Raw genomic sequence first — 12,760 nt, 5'->3', positions numbered from 1 at the left:
ACCTTGCACGTACATGCCCTGCTCAGCAGGAGCTGAATTTTTATTGTTCACTAAGATTTTGAAGAGGAGCTCCTGCAGAAGAAAATCTTGATTTCCTGGTGCTGTTTGGAGCAGTGGTGCTCCCGCTCACGTGGGGCGGTTGACAGGTGCCTGGAGCACTCAGTTGTCTTTCGTCAGGCTGAATACTGTCAGAGGTACAGCTGCCCACATAGGATATCCCCACACAGGGGATAGAAATAAATGGCAGAAACAAGGGTTAAGTAGTACCTATCAATGCTGACAGACATTAGTTCATTTGCATCTTCCTCCTCAGAAGTATCTGGGTGCCCCATCCACACCGAAGGTAGACATTACATCCAGCACTTTGCATTTTAATTGATGGAGAACACGAATAGCATCAGAATGCTCAGGATATTGTCTCTTGCTATTTTGATTTAAAAAATGAAACCTACCAAACCAGTAAAATAAAGATCCTCTTGTTACAGATAATAGGAATTGCTGCATTATTGTTCTGTCCTGCCACATGTAGTAGCCAATGGCTTATTGCCTCTGAAGAACATCTCAGAGATGTAACTGTGCCTGTGCTGTATTTGCACGGCTTATGAGGGCTATTTCTGACCTGAACTCCCTCTTTGGGCTGGCTGGGGAAATGAAAACTGACCTGATCAGGAAATGATGCTTGGTGAAAATGCTCTTTAGTTTCCAAATTTTCCTGTTTAAAAGGAGCAGCAAAGGTATTTCAGAGACAATACATTCTCTTAGCTGAACATTGGCCACATACTTCCCCATTCTTAGCAGAATACCTGCCATTATGGTATGTGAGATGCCCATTTTCTTCAAGGGAGATAAAGAACCGTGCTTCTTATGCTGGCCTTTGAACTGATACATGGTTTGAACTAAAATCTCTCATGAAGAGCCTTAAGTTTTAACTTGGAGGAGACAGCATCAGGTAGCTGAGACACTTGAAAAGAACTTCACCAGTATTTACTATTAACTTCGAAGCACCAGGATGTGCTATGTCCACATGCTGCTAATATTATCCCACGTACCTTTGGGTCTGTGTTTGTACTGAGCATAGGTATGTTTCATTACAAATGTGTCTTTCCCTGTCCCTGCTTTTGCTCCACTTGCTGTGTCCCAGGAGTGTGCCAAACACCTTCATCTGCTTAGCAGAATCCTCTTCAGCTAGAGGACACCCTCTGCTACCTCTGAGCTAGGGAAGAGATGCAGTGCCCGGCTGCGGGCAAAGGGGCAATACCCCTAACAGCACGCTGGGAATGGCAGCAGGAAACACAGAGCTACCACAGCTGCTGGAGCCACGAGACCGTCTCTGATTCAGTGATTCGTGGCTGTGAATTTCACAGATTCACTAAATATAGCCGGATGCTGATTCCTAACAGCAAATCGCTCCAGCCGGCAGGCCCAGGCGTCCTGCCGCTCCCCAGCGGCAGCTGATGGGTGAGAGTGCTCAGGAATACACCTTCCCACTCCCAAAAACTGTGAAAGACGCAGCGCTGCCACCAGCGCTGCTAAACTGCGTCTCGTATCTAACGTTCTGCCTACGTGACGAAGCACAGGGCATTCCAAAGATGCTCCCTCAGAGCTGCGCACCACGAAACCGCGTTTGAGGTGAAAACCAGCAGAGAAACGTAGCAGAAACTACCGGGAGCGAAGCCTTAACTTCGCCTTCCCCTACCCTGGGCAGCGTCGGGGCGCCCCCCGGCGCGGGGCGGGGGTGTCCCCCCGGGCCGGGCCGTCCCGGGGTGCCCGGGCGGGCCGGAGCGGAGCGGCGGCGCGGCCGTGCCCGGCTGCCATGCGTGCTCTGCACGCCGGGGCTGCCCGCGCTCCCGCCGCGCACGGCTCCCCGCGCCGCCGCTCCGCTCGGGCCGGCCGGGCGGGCCGGGCAGGTGCGCGCTGCGGCGGCCGCTGCCCCGCTCCCAGGTAGGGCCGGCGGGCTGCGGGTCCCTGCGTGCGTGTGCGGCGTGTCGGTGTGTGTGTGTGCCAGTGTGTGCGTGTGCGCTCCGCCCGGCCCCGGCAGCCTGCCGAGCCGCAGCGGCGGAGGCGGCGGCAGCAGCCGCGGAGGTACCGCCGGCTCTGGCGGGGGGGCCCCCGCAGGTAGCGGCGGCGGCGGCGGCGGGGGCAGGGCCGGGGGAGCCGCGGGGCCGGGAGGGCGGCGGGAGCGCGTCCCGGGGCTGGCGGGGGGCGGCGCGGGAGCGGCGGGGGCGACCCGCGGAGCCGGCGCGGAGCCCCGGGCAGCGGCGAGGCGGAGCGGCTCTCTCGTTGCAGGTGGCGGCGAACCGGATGCCTTTGGCGGGCAGAAGATGTGTCATGGGAAGCAGGCGAGCGGCGGCGGTGCCCTCCCGGCGGCTCGGCGGCGGGCGCTGGCCGCGGCGCTGTGGCTGCAGCTGGCGCTGAGCCTCGGCCCGGGGCTGGCGGCGGGCGGTGAGTGAGTGAGGGGCCCCGGCCCCGTCCCCGGTCCCCTCCTCCGCCCGGCCCCGGCCCGCGCCACCCCATCCCCGGCCGCCCCCGCAGCCCCGACCCGGGGGGAGCGGGGAAAGTTCCCCCCCTGCGCCCCCCACCCCCTCCCGTGCCCGCGGCGGGGGCGCGCAGCCTTTGGCACCCTGCGTGGGGACCCCCGGCAGGAGAGAGCCTCACCCCGGCCCCGGCTAGGGAGCGCTGGCTCTCTGTAAGTACAGCTCCGTCTTGAAACAGCGTAATTTTTTTAATTTAAAGAAAAAAAAGAAAAAGAAAAAACCGCCTTGCCCCGCCGTGGTCCGCTCAGACATCTCTTGGATGACTCTTAGTGCGAAATCCCCATGCAGCAGGGGAAAGCAGGAATTTGGGGAAGAAGCTGGCGATTCGGGTTAGCAAATGCAACGTCCTTCAACACTCTCCTAGTGGAGAAGCGACCCAGCCTCATTTGGCCTTTTTAATTTTAATTACTTTTTTAACACTATCATTTAAATTATTGAGCCTGTGAGATATTTTCAGCAGGTACTTTTAATTACAAAATTGTTTTAAATTGATTCCATAATTAGACTTGGATTACTGGGAAAGTCTTAAAGTAAACTGCTTTGCTGTAAAATGAACTTAGCTGTGATAATGAGAGCAGCTTCACATTCCTACTCCGACATGGTATTATATATTTGTGTTGGGAGAATAAGCCATTTTATGATTGAATCGCATCACTAATGGCAGACAGAGCCCAATATAAAAATTGCTTGGGCTTCTTCTCATGCCAAAGACTTATGCCAAAATTTTCTAACTCGAATGCCTAAGCCTCAGCAGCTCCAGTCCAGATGTGCTTTCTGTCACTGAATATGGACTTACAGGAATACGGCTGAAGAGGACTTCAAAAGGTCATCTTGTTCATCCTCCTCCTGATGTGATTCAGTCCTAGTTTTCTCTCTGGAGACGATAATGCCATTTTCTGATAGAAATCCCGTGACTGCAAATGTGATTCCAGCTAAAAAAGCTTTTAAACTGTTGCAGTCACTACATATCCCTCTTCAGAAATCAATGGCTTTTTTTCTTTTTTAATTTTATTTTATTGCAACTGTGTAACCCTTGATCTCCTGGGCAGCTCATGTTTCAGTGTGGTGGTGCTGTTCAGCCTGTCCTGTGCCTTTCTCAGGACTGGAGTTGTGCGTGCTCCTGTCCTTCTCTAACCTCCTTCTTATAGCTCCATTCATAAAAATGAAGGTATTCTAAGGCCCCCTCCTTCCTGAGGCTCTGCATATCCCACAGTTTGATTGTCAGCGCTTATTTAGCGGATTAGTGCAAGGGGTTCTTCAGAATATGGTTCATATCTCTCTCGAATGGAATAGTTTTCATCACAGCCTGCAATAAATTGTTGTGCAATGCTGATCGTTATTAATGCTGCTGCCTTTCACCTCAGTAGTGTAACTAATTCTGTATCGAATTTCATTTGTAAATCATTTTAGCATCTTTCAATAATTTGGGGTTTTTTTTTTGGTCCACAGTCTAGGAAAAGGCAATGCACTGAACGATTGTGCATAATCACCAGTGAAAAACATTCATTGCTGTTCTGATTATTGCTATTATTTTCCACTGTGGTTGTGCTCAGAAGGTAGGCACTGTATAAATCCCAGCAAATGTACAGTCCTTTCATGTGGTAGAATATACGGTTGTTGGGTTTCTTTCACCCTGAGTCATTGGAGTGGTAAAAATAATGAGCTTTGTAATTAGAACAGGGGACTGTGAATTAGCATCCCTCCTATTTTAGGCTCTGTTGTATCTGTGAGCAAGCTCACTGTGCTTACGTCGCTTGCTGCGTTTGCTGTGAGGGCTCAGCTTCTGGCTCCCCAGCCCATGACCCAGAGTTTGGGAACTTGTAAGCAGCTGTTGACCAAAGTTGTGACTTCCTGGGACCTTTGAAAATTTCATTTCTGTAGGACTCTCATTTTATGGATTTGTGTATTTAGACACAAGGCACGCAGCATTACTGACTGGTTTGGAAAATGTAGCTCCAGTCTCTTTCTATCTTCTCATTATCTGTTAAATAAGGATAATCATACTTCTCTCAGAGATTTGAAAAGAGCTTTGATGACATTTAATGAAAATAATATGGAGGTGGAAAGAATTTGTTTCTAAAGCTTTAGAAAAACAGCACTGACAATATGCTGAAATAAAAACTACCTCACATATTAAAACATTAGAATGAATAATTTAGGGTTATTTTTTCTAGAAAGCAATCCACAGCTTATATTTTGGATCCCATTTACAGCTTCTTCTCTTCCTTGGCTGATACCAGGATTTGTCTCCTGTAATAATCCTGTCATGACTTGTGTGACTCCTTCTATTTTATATCTGACTAAGCTCTATTGATTGTCACGTTCTACCATTTCACCCCAAATCAATACTACTTATAACTCTTTTTTTCTTGTCAATAACCCTACAGAGAATAACTTTGTTTATTACACTTTGACTTTCGCAAAAGTGAATCTAGTGAAAAAATTTGCTGTAGAAGTGAACTCAAGTGAGCAAACCTTTCATCTGTCAATATCCTTCATTCATCCCTGATGTATTTAAAACCCTGCTGATACTGAGGATAAAGTGTATCTCTCATACTTCAGCCTGTGGCTTTCATCTGTTCATTTTTGTTTACAGAATCACAGAATCTTTTTTGGAAAAGACCTTTAAGATCATTGAGCCCAAGTGTTAACCCAGCCCACTGCCAAGCCCACCACCAAACCATGTCCCCAAGTGCCACTTTTAAATACTGACTCAACCACCTCCCTGGGCAGCCTGTTACAATGCTCAACCACCCTTTTGGTGAAGAATTTTTTTCTAATATCCAATCTAAATCTCCTCTGGTGCAACTTGAGGCCATTTCTTTCTGTCCTGTTGGTCATTACCTGGGAGAAGAGGCCGTCCCCCACCAGGCTACACCCTCCTTTCAGGTGGTTGTAGAGTGATAAGGTCCCTCCTCAGCTTCATTTTCTCCAGGCTGAGCCTCCCCAGCTCCCTCAGCTGCTCCTCATTGGGAGGTACAAAAAAAGAGACAAAGAAGTTCAATTGTCTCCTGTTTCTGAGGTTAGTTATGTGGTCTTGTACCCAGATGTGACTTGGGCATGTGTCTGCTTTGTTGTCGTGCATCAGCTGGGTGAACTCTGTTCCTCTGCAGGGCCCAGTGGGGAGTCTGAGGGCTGCAGCACACATCACCATGGGCTTGGAGAGGGCCATGACCTTGTCTTGCCTCCTGGCCTCGAGCAGGGTCAACATTCTAGCTGTCTTTCATGGTCTGTTTCATCTCTTCCATGTTCCGCTGCAAAAATGCACACTCCAGTTCCTCCAAAGCCTGGATTGGTGCAGTTTCTCTGAACTTTTCCTGAGTTTTTTGTCATACTTTCTGGATTGCTGGTCATTCAGACCATGAGCTTGCTCTCACGGAACCACTTCCCCGTGGAATGCGCCTCACTGGCACTGAACAGAGCTGAGGAATATCCTGTTCCTTGGAGCTCTGCTCCTGCTCAGATATCCCAGGTTTCTTTGTTGTTATTGTAGGATGATGCTGGGTTATATTCAGCTTCTGGTTCCCTGTAGCTCCCAGGGCAAAAATTGCTTTTTTTTGGCACTGTAATCAATATATGGTGTTTCCCTGGTTGCATGTTCTGCAGGCAACATCCCTGCACATCAGTAGTGCATTTAAGCTGGGAAGTACCTCATGCGTGATGGCAAAGAAATCTGGTGTTTTGTGAAACCTTCAAATGTACTGAATTTTAGTGATTCCATGAAGAATAGCAGTGAGCTTTTTTCCCTAGACCAAGGCTGAATTGTTACCGCTCTGTGATTGTATTGCATTTGACTGAAATTTTGGTTAAGCCATGGTTATGGTAACTAACAATTGATTTTGGATGTAGTGGCCATCAAAAACACATCCCTCAGGTTTCAGGAAGAGGATGGTGGACTTCTTCCCCTGGGGTAATACAAGTTTTTGATGTGTGCTGATGATGCAGGTCTGTGATAGGGCTGACTTTTTGGCAACCTGCAGTTGTTTCTGCTAGAAAAGTCAGCCAGAGATTTGCCATAACTGCCTTACATGTGATTTTGGGATTATAAAGAAGGTTTTCTGAAAACTCTGAATATTTTCTGATACCCTCTTACTAAGTCTGTGTTTAATATATTTTACTGTCTCCCTCTCGGTGCGTCTGCTTTTCTTATCAAGCAAAATAGACATTTCAGTCTTGAATTCCCTGCACATTTGATGAAATCATCAGTTATTTAGCAGGATTGTTTTTAACCTCCAGCTTATTGGAGAAGCTCTGTGTTTTGGAAGGAAAAGATTTCTCCCATCCTGACAGGATCTCAGTCCCAGATGTACCTCATGCAACCTCTGTTCTCAGCAGTTAAGTACCATTCCAGTGCTGCTCTGATTGCAAGTGGCAAGGCCTGTGACATCAGAGGATGGCAGTTCATCATTTGTTTTAGTGGCACATCCATCTGCCTACAGCCTTGAGAGAGGTGGGCATATTTGATAGATTAATGTTAAATCAGTTTCTTAGCACTCTGTAAGAAGGATCTTTATCACTGATGTGCTGTGTCATTTGGAGACTGAGGTTAACTTTTGCTTCTCTGCTTTGCTCCCTTACTCCCAGGATTGCAATAGAGAATCTTTGATCTCTATATTAGGGATGATTACAACTTTAGGAGAATTAATTAATTATGCTTTGCTTGATTTTCTCATCTGTAAAGTAGATAAGTGATGTATTTTGTGGGCGTGTTACGAGGGATTTTGAGAACCTCCCGAAGAAAATGTTGCTGGAATGAGAAATAGGAATTTTAGCAGAGTATAAACTGAGCTTTATCAAAGTAGAAGGTTCTTACTATTCATGATTTTTGTTGTTGGTATTTGTGGGGTTTAATAATTAAACATTCTTACCAGAATTAGGAAAATGCTATCTTTTTTAACTTTTATAGATTCTTATGGATTTTTTTCTACAGCATTGATCATGTGCTCAACTTTTTCTTTCAAATATTGTCGAACTCTGATTGCAACTCATTTATTTTTATAACAAAATACACATTATTAGAAGTAGGAAACCTTGTACTTGTGCTGTGCATTTTCATGAGGTTTTTAGGCAGGAAAAGGACAAAGAAGTGTGGCCTGAATTCATATTTGCTGTGTGCCAGTGCAAATGTGAATTAAGGCTGGGCTACACTTACTGGTGAGCATTGCTTAGTCAGAAAATGAGCTTGAGGGATAAAGTGGTGTAGTGTGTACAATTTGATTCACTAAGTGGAAAAATTTGCTTTGCTAACATATTAAGGGACTGAAGGAACAAGGATCCTACCAAATTCAGCAATTTAACTGTGAAACTGGCATCTCCTCACTTGGTTTTATGTCTCCTCAGCTACTTCCTTCGAGGTGGCACAAGCAGAGCATTATGAAACCAATTGTGGGCTGTACATCTATTAATTCTCACAGTGGCGTGGTTTGTAACAGCAGTTTTTGGTGTCCACCTTCTATCTGACTGTGTTACCCCATTGCTTCTGTCGACACCAAGTCTGGCCTCCTGCTTTTCAGAGGGGGCTCCCAATGGCTTTTCCTGAACAGCTGGGCTGCTGATGGATTTATCCAAGTCGGGATGTTTCTTTCTCCTTGTACTGTAAACAGTGAAAGAGGTTGGTAGTGCCATCTGTTCTCACTGAGGTCCTGTGGGGCAAATGTGTTTCCACATTTGTGACCCTTGAATCTTTTAAATTGAGTAGTGTCCATCCTGGGTTCCTCTTCTGTTCCAGAATTTATCAGGAACATTTCTATATTAATTGATTTTGTCAGCATGACCAACTTCAGAAAGGAGAATAGGGGCTTTTCTGCCAGCACCCCTACTTAGTTTTGATAAACATACCTCATTGAACCCATAATTTGACAAATATTCTTGCTTGTGGTAGCTTAATAGTAACAACAGTAATAAAAATGTGACTTTTTTTTCATATAGCTCTTCTCATCCATGGAGTTCAAAGTACATTATGAAGGAATGTAAGTTTTATTATGCTCCCTTGTAGATGGAAAAATGACTGTAAAGAGATTAAATGTCCTGAAGACACTTTTTACGTAAGAAACAGATGTTGCCATGTACAGGGAAGAGATCCTTTGGATCTTCATCCAGCACTTTCTTCTGTAAATAGAATTTAGGGAAATTCCTAATCCACATTTTTATAATATGGTCTCTATAATAGGATTTTTTGGCTGTGACTGTCTTCTGATTCAGATGAGCAGCTGATTTCCTATTCACTTAAATTGCTACTTAAGCAAATCACAGAGAGTTTTTCCAGTGTGGTTTGTTTGCCTGACTCCTTTATGTCTGAGATAGCACATGGCATTTTTCCAGACACCAAAAACATTTTCAGAATAACAACAAAAAAAAGTGTTATGAGTTAGGGCAGAGCCCTGAAAAATGGTATTATGCAGGTTTCTCAAGGTGTAAAGCCCATGTTAACAGGAAGGGTATTTCTGCCTTGCTCAGTCATGTGGTTCATGATCACAGTTTACACAAAAGGGCAACATTAGAGAAGTACTGCATGTGCTTTAAATTAATTCTAACATACTTGAACAGTTAGAGAGGGGAAGATCATTACATGACAGGCAGCTCCATGCAGGATGTGGCATGAGTGCCGTTGCCTTATACTGCCCATCCCACTTTGGAAATCGGTGGATGTGTAATGTGCTCCCATAAAAATACGGGTTCAGTTTACAAATGTTTGCTCATGAAAACATAAGATGTAATGCAGAGGACACAGAAGGATGAAACAGGTCTGGTCCCTTGACCCTTTCTGCACATGGTGAGGCACAACTAAGGGTGCAACAGAGTTTCTGTGTAAAGCCAAATTCTGCAACTAGAGAAATTTACATAATCTGGAAAAAATAAATCTGGAAACGGAAAAGAGGAAACAGCTTACAATAGCCTGGGAAAGAAAACAGGTTATGTTACTAAGGGTTAGATTATGTAGAAGTTGGGTTATCAAGGGTATCATGAGATAACATCCTAAAAATACACTCTCTTGTACCCTACTAAAGAAAAAAATGGGATATGGCATGCACATGAATCAGAGGAATCATTATATCACTGGACTTCCATTCTGGAGACTGAGAGAACACACTAAAAAGAAGAGGTTGTCTTTGAAAATGCAAAGCCTTCAGATCTTTTTTGGTACTGCAGAAAGGCAGCAGAACTCATAGCTGTTTATCTGTCAGGAGGCTGAAGAGCACCATACAGATTCAAGAGAAAAGCTGCCATACATGCTGGGAGGGTGGAGAAGATGCTCAGAAAAAGAAGCCTGTAAACTTGGGGTCCTGTTCTCACTTCTGTCATTAGCACCAGCGAGTGTGTACACTCTGTGTGGAACAGAAATTTCATTGCCCTCTTTCAAGGCATGGGACAGCACACTTGAGAGCAGAGTCACAGAAATAGGACTGGAGCTCAGAAGTGCCTGTAGTTTGTCCTCCTGCCCAGAGCACAGGAGTCAAGCATTTACCTCAGGCCTGTTACCATTTGAGACTTTAGGTTGGAAACTGTACAGTTTATCCAAATGCTTCATTCTCTAACCTTTATAAAATGTTTTTGTCAAGTCTAACTCAAATTATCATTGCTGTAACATAGCTGAATCTGAGGACTTCCATGTCTAGGAAGATGATCTGGTATTCCCAAGCGTTACTTCCTCCGCTGTGCTGCTTGTCAGTGCAAATCCATCAGTGCTGTGTCTTGGGCCATCCTGACTGCTGCTGTCACTTTCCTGGGTCAGGCTGGAAGAATGCAGACTGTCTGCCTCAGCAAAGAGTCTTTCAAAAGAGTCTTAATCATTAAATAAATGGATTAATTAACAGCCTGGGAGCTGAAGTTTAGCTGTAGTTGCCGGATGCTCATGTGCTGCTGCCATCACAGAAGGAGCTGTTGTGATTCTCGATGGTGGAACTTCCATTTTTCTGGTTTAGAGAAGGTCACAGCTAAGTTTGTGCTTAACACAAGATCATATGTTTTACCAGCAGCTATCAAAAAGGTCAGCTTTACCTTGCTCGTTCTGGGGCTTGCAAGGATTATCCAAAGTTACAATTGGAAAGCATCAGGAATAAATCTCAGAGCCCTCCCATAAAAGATGCTTATTTACTCAGTCTGTTCTCCTTGGGGATATTAGACCAACTCTTTGTACTTGATCATGATGTAAACAGTATGGTTATTGCCACAGTAAATTGCACCCAAGTGAATTTGTATTTTACTTCTGCAGACTGAGTGAAGTTGTATATACTGAACAGCCCTGTGGTGATAGATTAGATCCACACAAAAGCCAGTCAATAGCTTAAAACTTCCATGTGTTTGCAAATAAACAATTTTAACTGGAATTTTGATATGCAGCTGCTTAACAGCTGTCAGCCCCAGTGCCTGAGTTCCCATTTCCAGTGAAATGGTTGCTAATTGTGGGTATCCAGAAAGACTGTGTCATTCAGGAATGGCAGGGGGAGAGGTGGGGAGTATTGCAGAGTGCATGGGGAAGAGTTGCTTGGTTAGGCTAAAATGGAAGCTGGATTTAGGGCAGCACTAAGAGCTGGGTTAGCAAGAGGAGATCTGTGGTAGTGTGGGGACTGAAGTCAACAGCACTATTTGCTGTAAGAACTTTTAGCTGTAAGAACTTAATGGAATACAGTGGGGTTTTTTTATGTATTTCGAACAGTCTGTGGAAGCCTACCATGCTATTGCTGTGTTTGTGTAAGAATGATTTGTATTCTGAAAGCAATGGGTACTTATGAGACAGAGAGGCATTTTTCTGTATCTTTCCACTTAGTTGACATTTTTAGGGATATTTTGTACACATCATCTTACTCAGAGAAAACACAAATGATCCACTTAGAACTGAAAATAAATAATAAATAATTTGGTCTCCTGTAAATTGGACTTATAAAATAGCTTGATTGCAATTACCAGCTTTGCAGTAATCTTGAAGGAATTAAGATGAAATGGTGTTATCATGAGCAATAGTAAAAATGAAAATACACAGTCATTTGTCTTGATCTTGTGAAAGTGGAGAACATTCTTCTCTCCTCCGAAGGGGGACCATGGCCCCACCAAAAGCAGAGTCACAACCATTCTGGGGCAGCACCAAGCAACCACAATCCTGGGTCCTGCTCTATCCCTCCTTGGGTTCAGAGATAATCATCCTGGGCAGTTCTTTCCATCGCTGACTCATAACATCACATGTTCTTTTCTCTGCACTTCTCCAAGGCCTGAGGTTCTTTTGTGGGGCCAGGGAAGAAGTAGGGAGGATACAGTCTCTTTTCTGATAATAATAATTCCAGGTTAATACCATCTGGAGTTACGCAGGTGAGCTGGCGGGTGTCACATGGTTGTGACAGCACAGTACCCACATTTTAAAACTCCCCCTCACTCTGCATGGTGAGATTCATGTCCCAACAAGTGAGGCTGTTGTTTCAGGCCTTGTCCCCTTCTCTTTTGACACTCAGAAATGTTTGCCCAGATGGAGGAATCCACCTTTCAAGTCTAGCAGAGTCCTTCCCTGCTGGTAGCCTGTGCATCATCTGTCACTGCTGCCTTTATCCAGTGCACCTGTCTTAGAGACCAGAAAGGTACAGCCCAGGACTGATTTCGTCAAGACTAGGCTGGTTTGTAGAGGCTTGGATATTTAAGTTCAAAGGGAAAATCCCAATGAAAATACTCACCAGATAAAATATATGAATGATTGCACAATGTGTGCAGATGAAGCCCAGCTCCATTATGGAAATTAGGTCATGATGGGACATGCCTCTGCACAGTGGCTGTAAGAGATGCCAGTGGAAGAAATTGCAGGAAGGGGCATCTGGTTAAAAAAGATGGGTACATATCTGTCTTTACATGCAGGCATGCACTAATGCACTTAGCATGCACCTCATTAATTTTATGGATAGGTGGATGGGTAGGGGGGAAGATAAATAGAGAGATGTATGCACCTATGCTGAGTAAGAGTAAGAAACAACTTAAAAAACCAAACCAAAACCACAACCTAGGAATGAAAAGGAAAAAAATATACTGCACTCATTGACACTCTTTCCAAGGTTCTTATGCTGGTTTTAGCATTTACAAGGTTGCTTTTTCCTCTGAAAAATGGATGAGTGCTGCCTCTAATGCTTCTGTTTAGGCACAAGAACGATCCTGGATTCATGTGAGGGATGGAGAGCGGGATAGTGTTGGTATATTTAGATTCTATTTCATTTTTATTTCATATTCAGTAACATTATGGAGACGGACTT

General features: G+C 45.0%; 1 protein-coding gene across 1 annotated transcript in view; it reads left to right on the top strand.

Moving 5' to 3' along the window:
• The first annotated feature begins 1,826 nt into the window (after nt 1-1,826).
• SUSD4 (sushi domain containing 4) overlaps nt 1,827-12,760 on the top strand; it is an 88,254-nt gene continuing 77,320 nt past the window's right edge. Inside the window, exons 1-2 of the mRNA XM_058835272.1 lie at nt 1,827-1,941; nt 2,287-2,442. Of these exons, the coding sequence (XP_058691255.1) occupies nt 2,322-2,442 (121 nt within the window). The 5' untranslated portion in view covers nt 1,827-1,941; nt 2,287-2,321. The remainder of the gene's footprint in view (nt 1,942-2,286; nt 2,443-12,760) is intronic.

The sequence above is a fragment of the Poecile atricapillus genome, chromosome 3 (assembly GCF_030490865.1).
Source record: "Poecile atricapillus isolate bPoeAtr1 chromosome 3, bPoeAtr1.hap1, whole genome shotgun sequence".
NCBI lineage: Eukaryota > Metazoa > Chordata > Aves > Passeriformes > Paridae > Poecile > Poecile atricapillus.
This window is presented reverse-complemented; position numbering and strand designations above follow the sequence as displayed.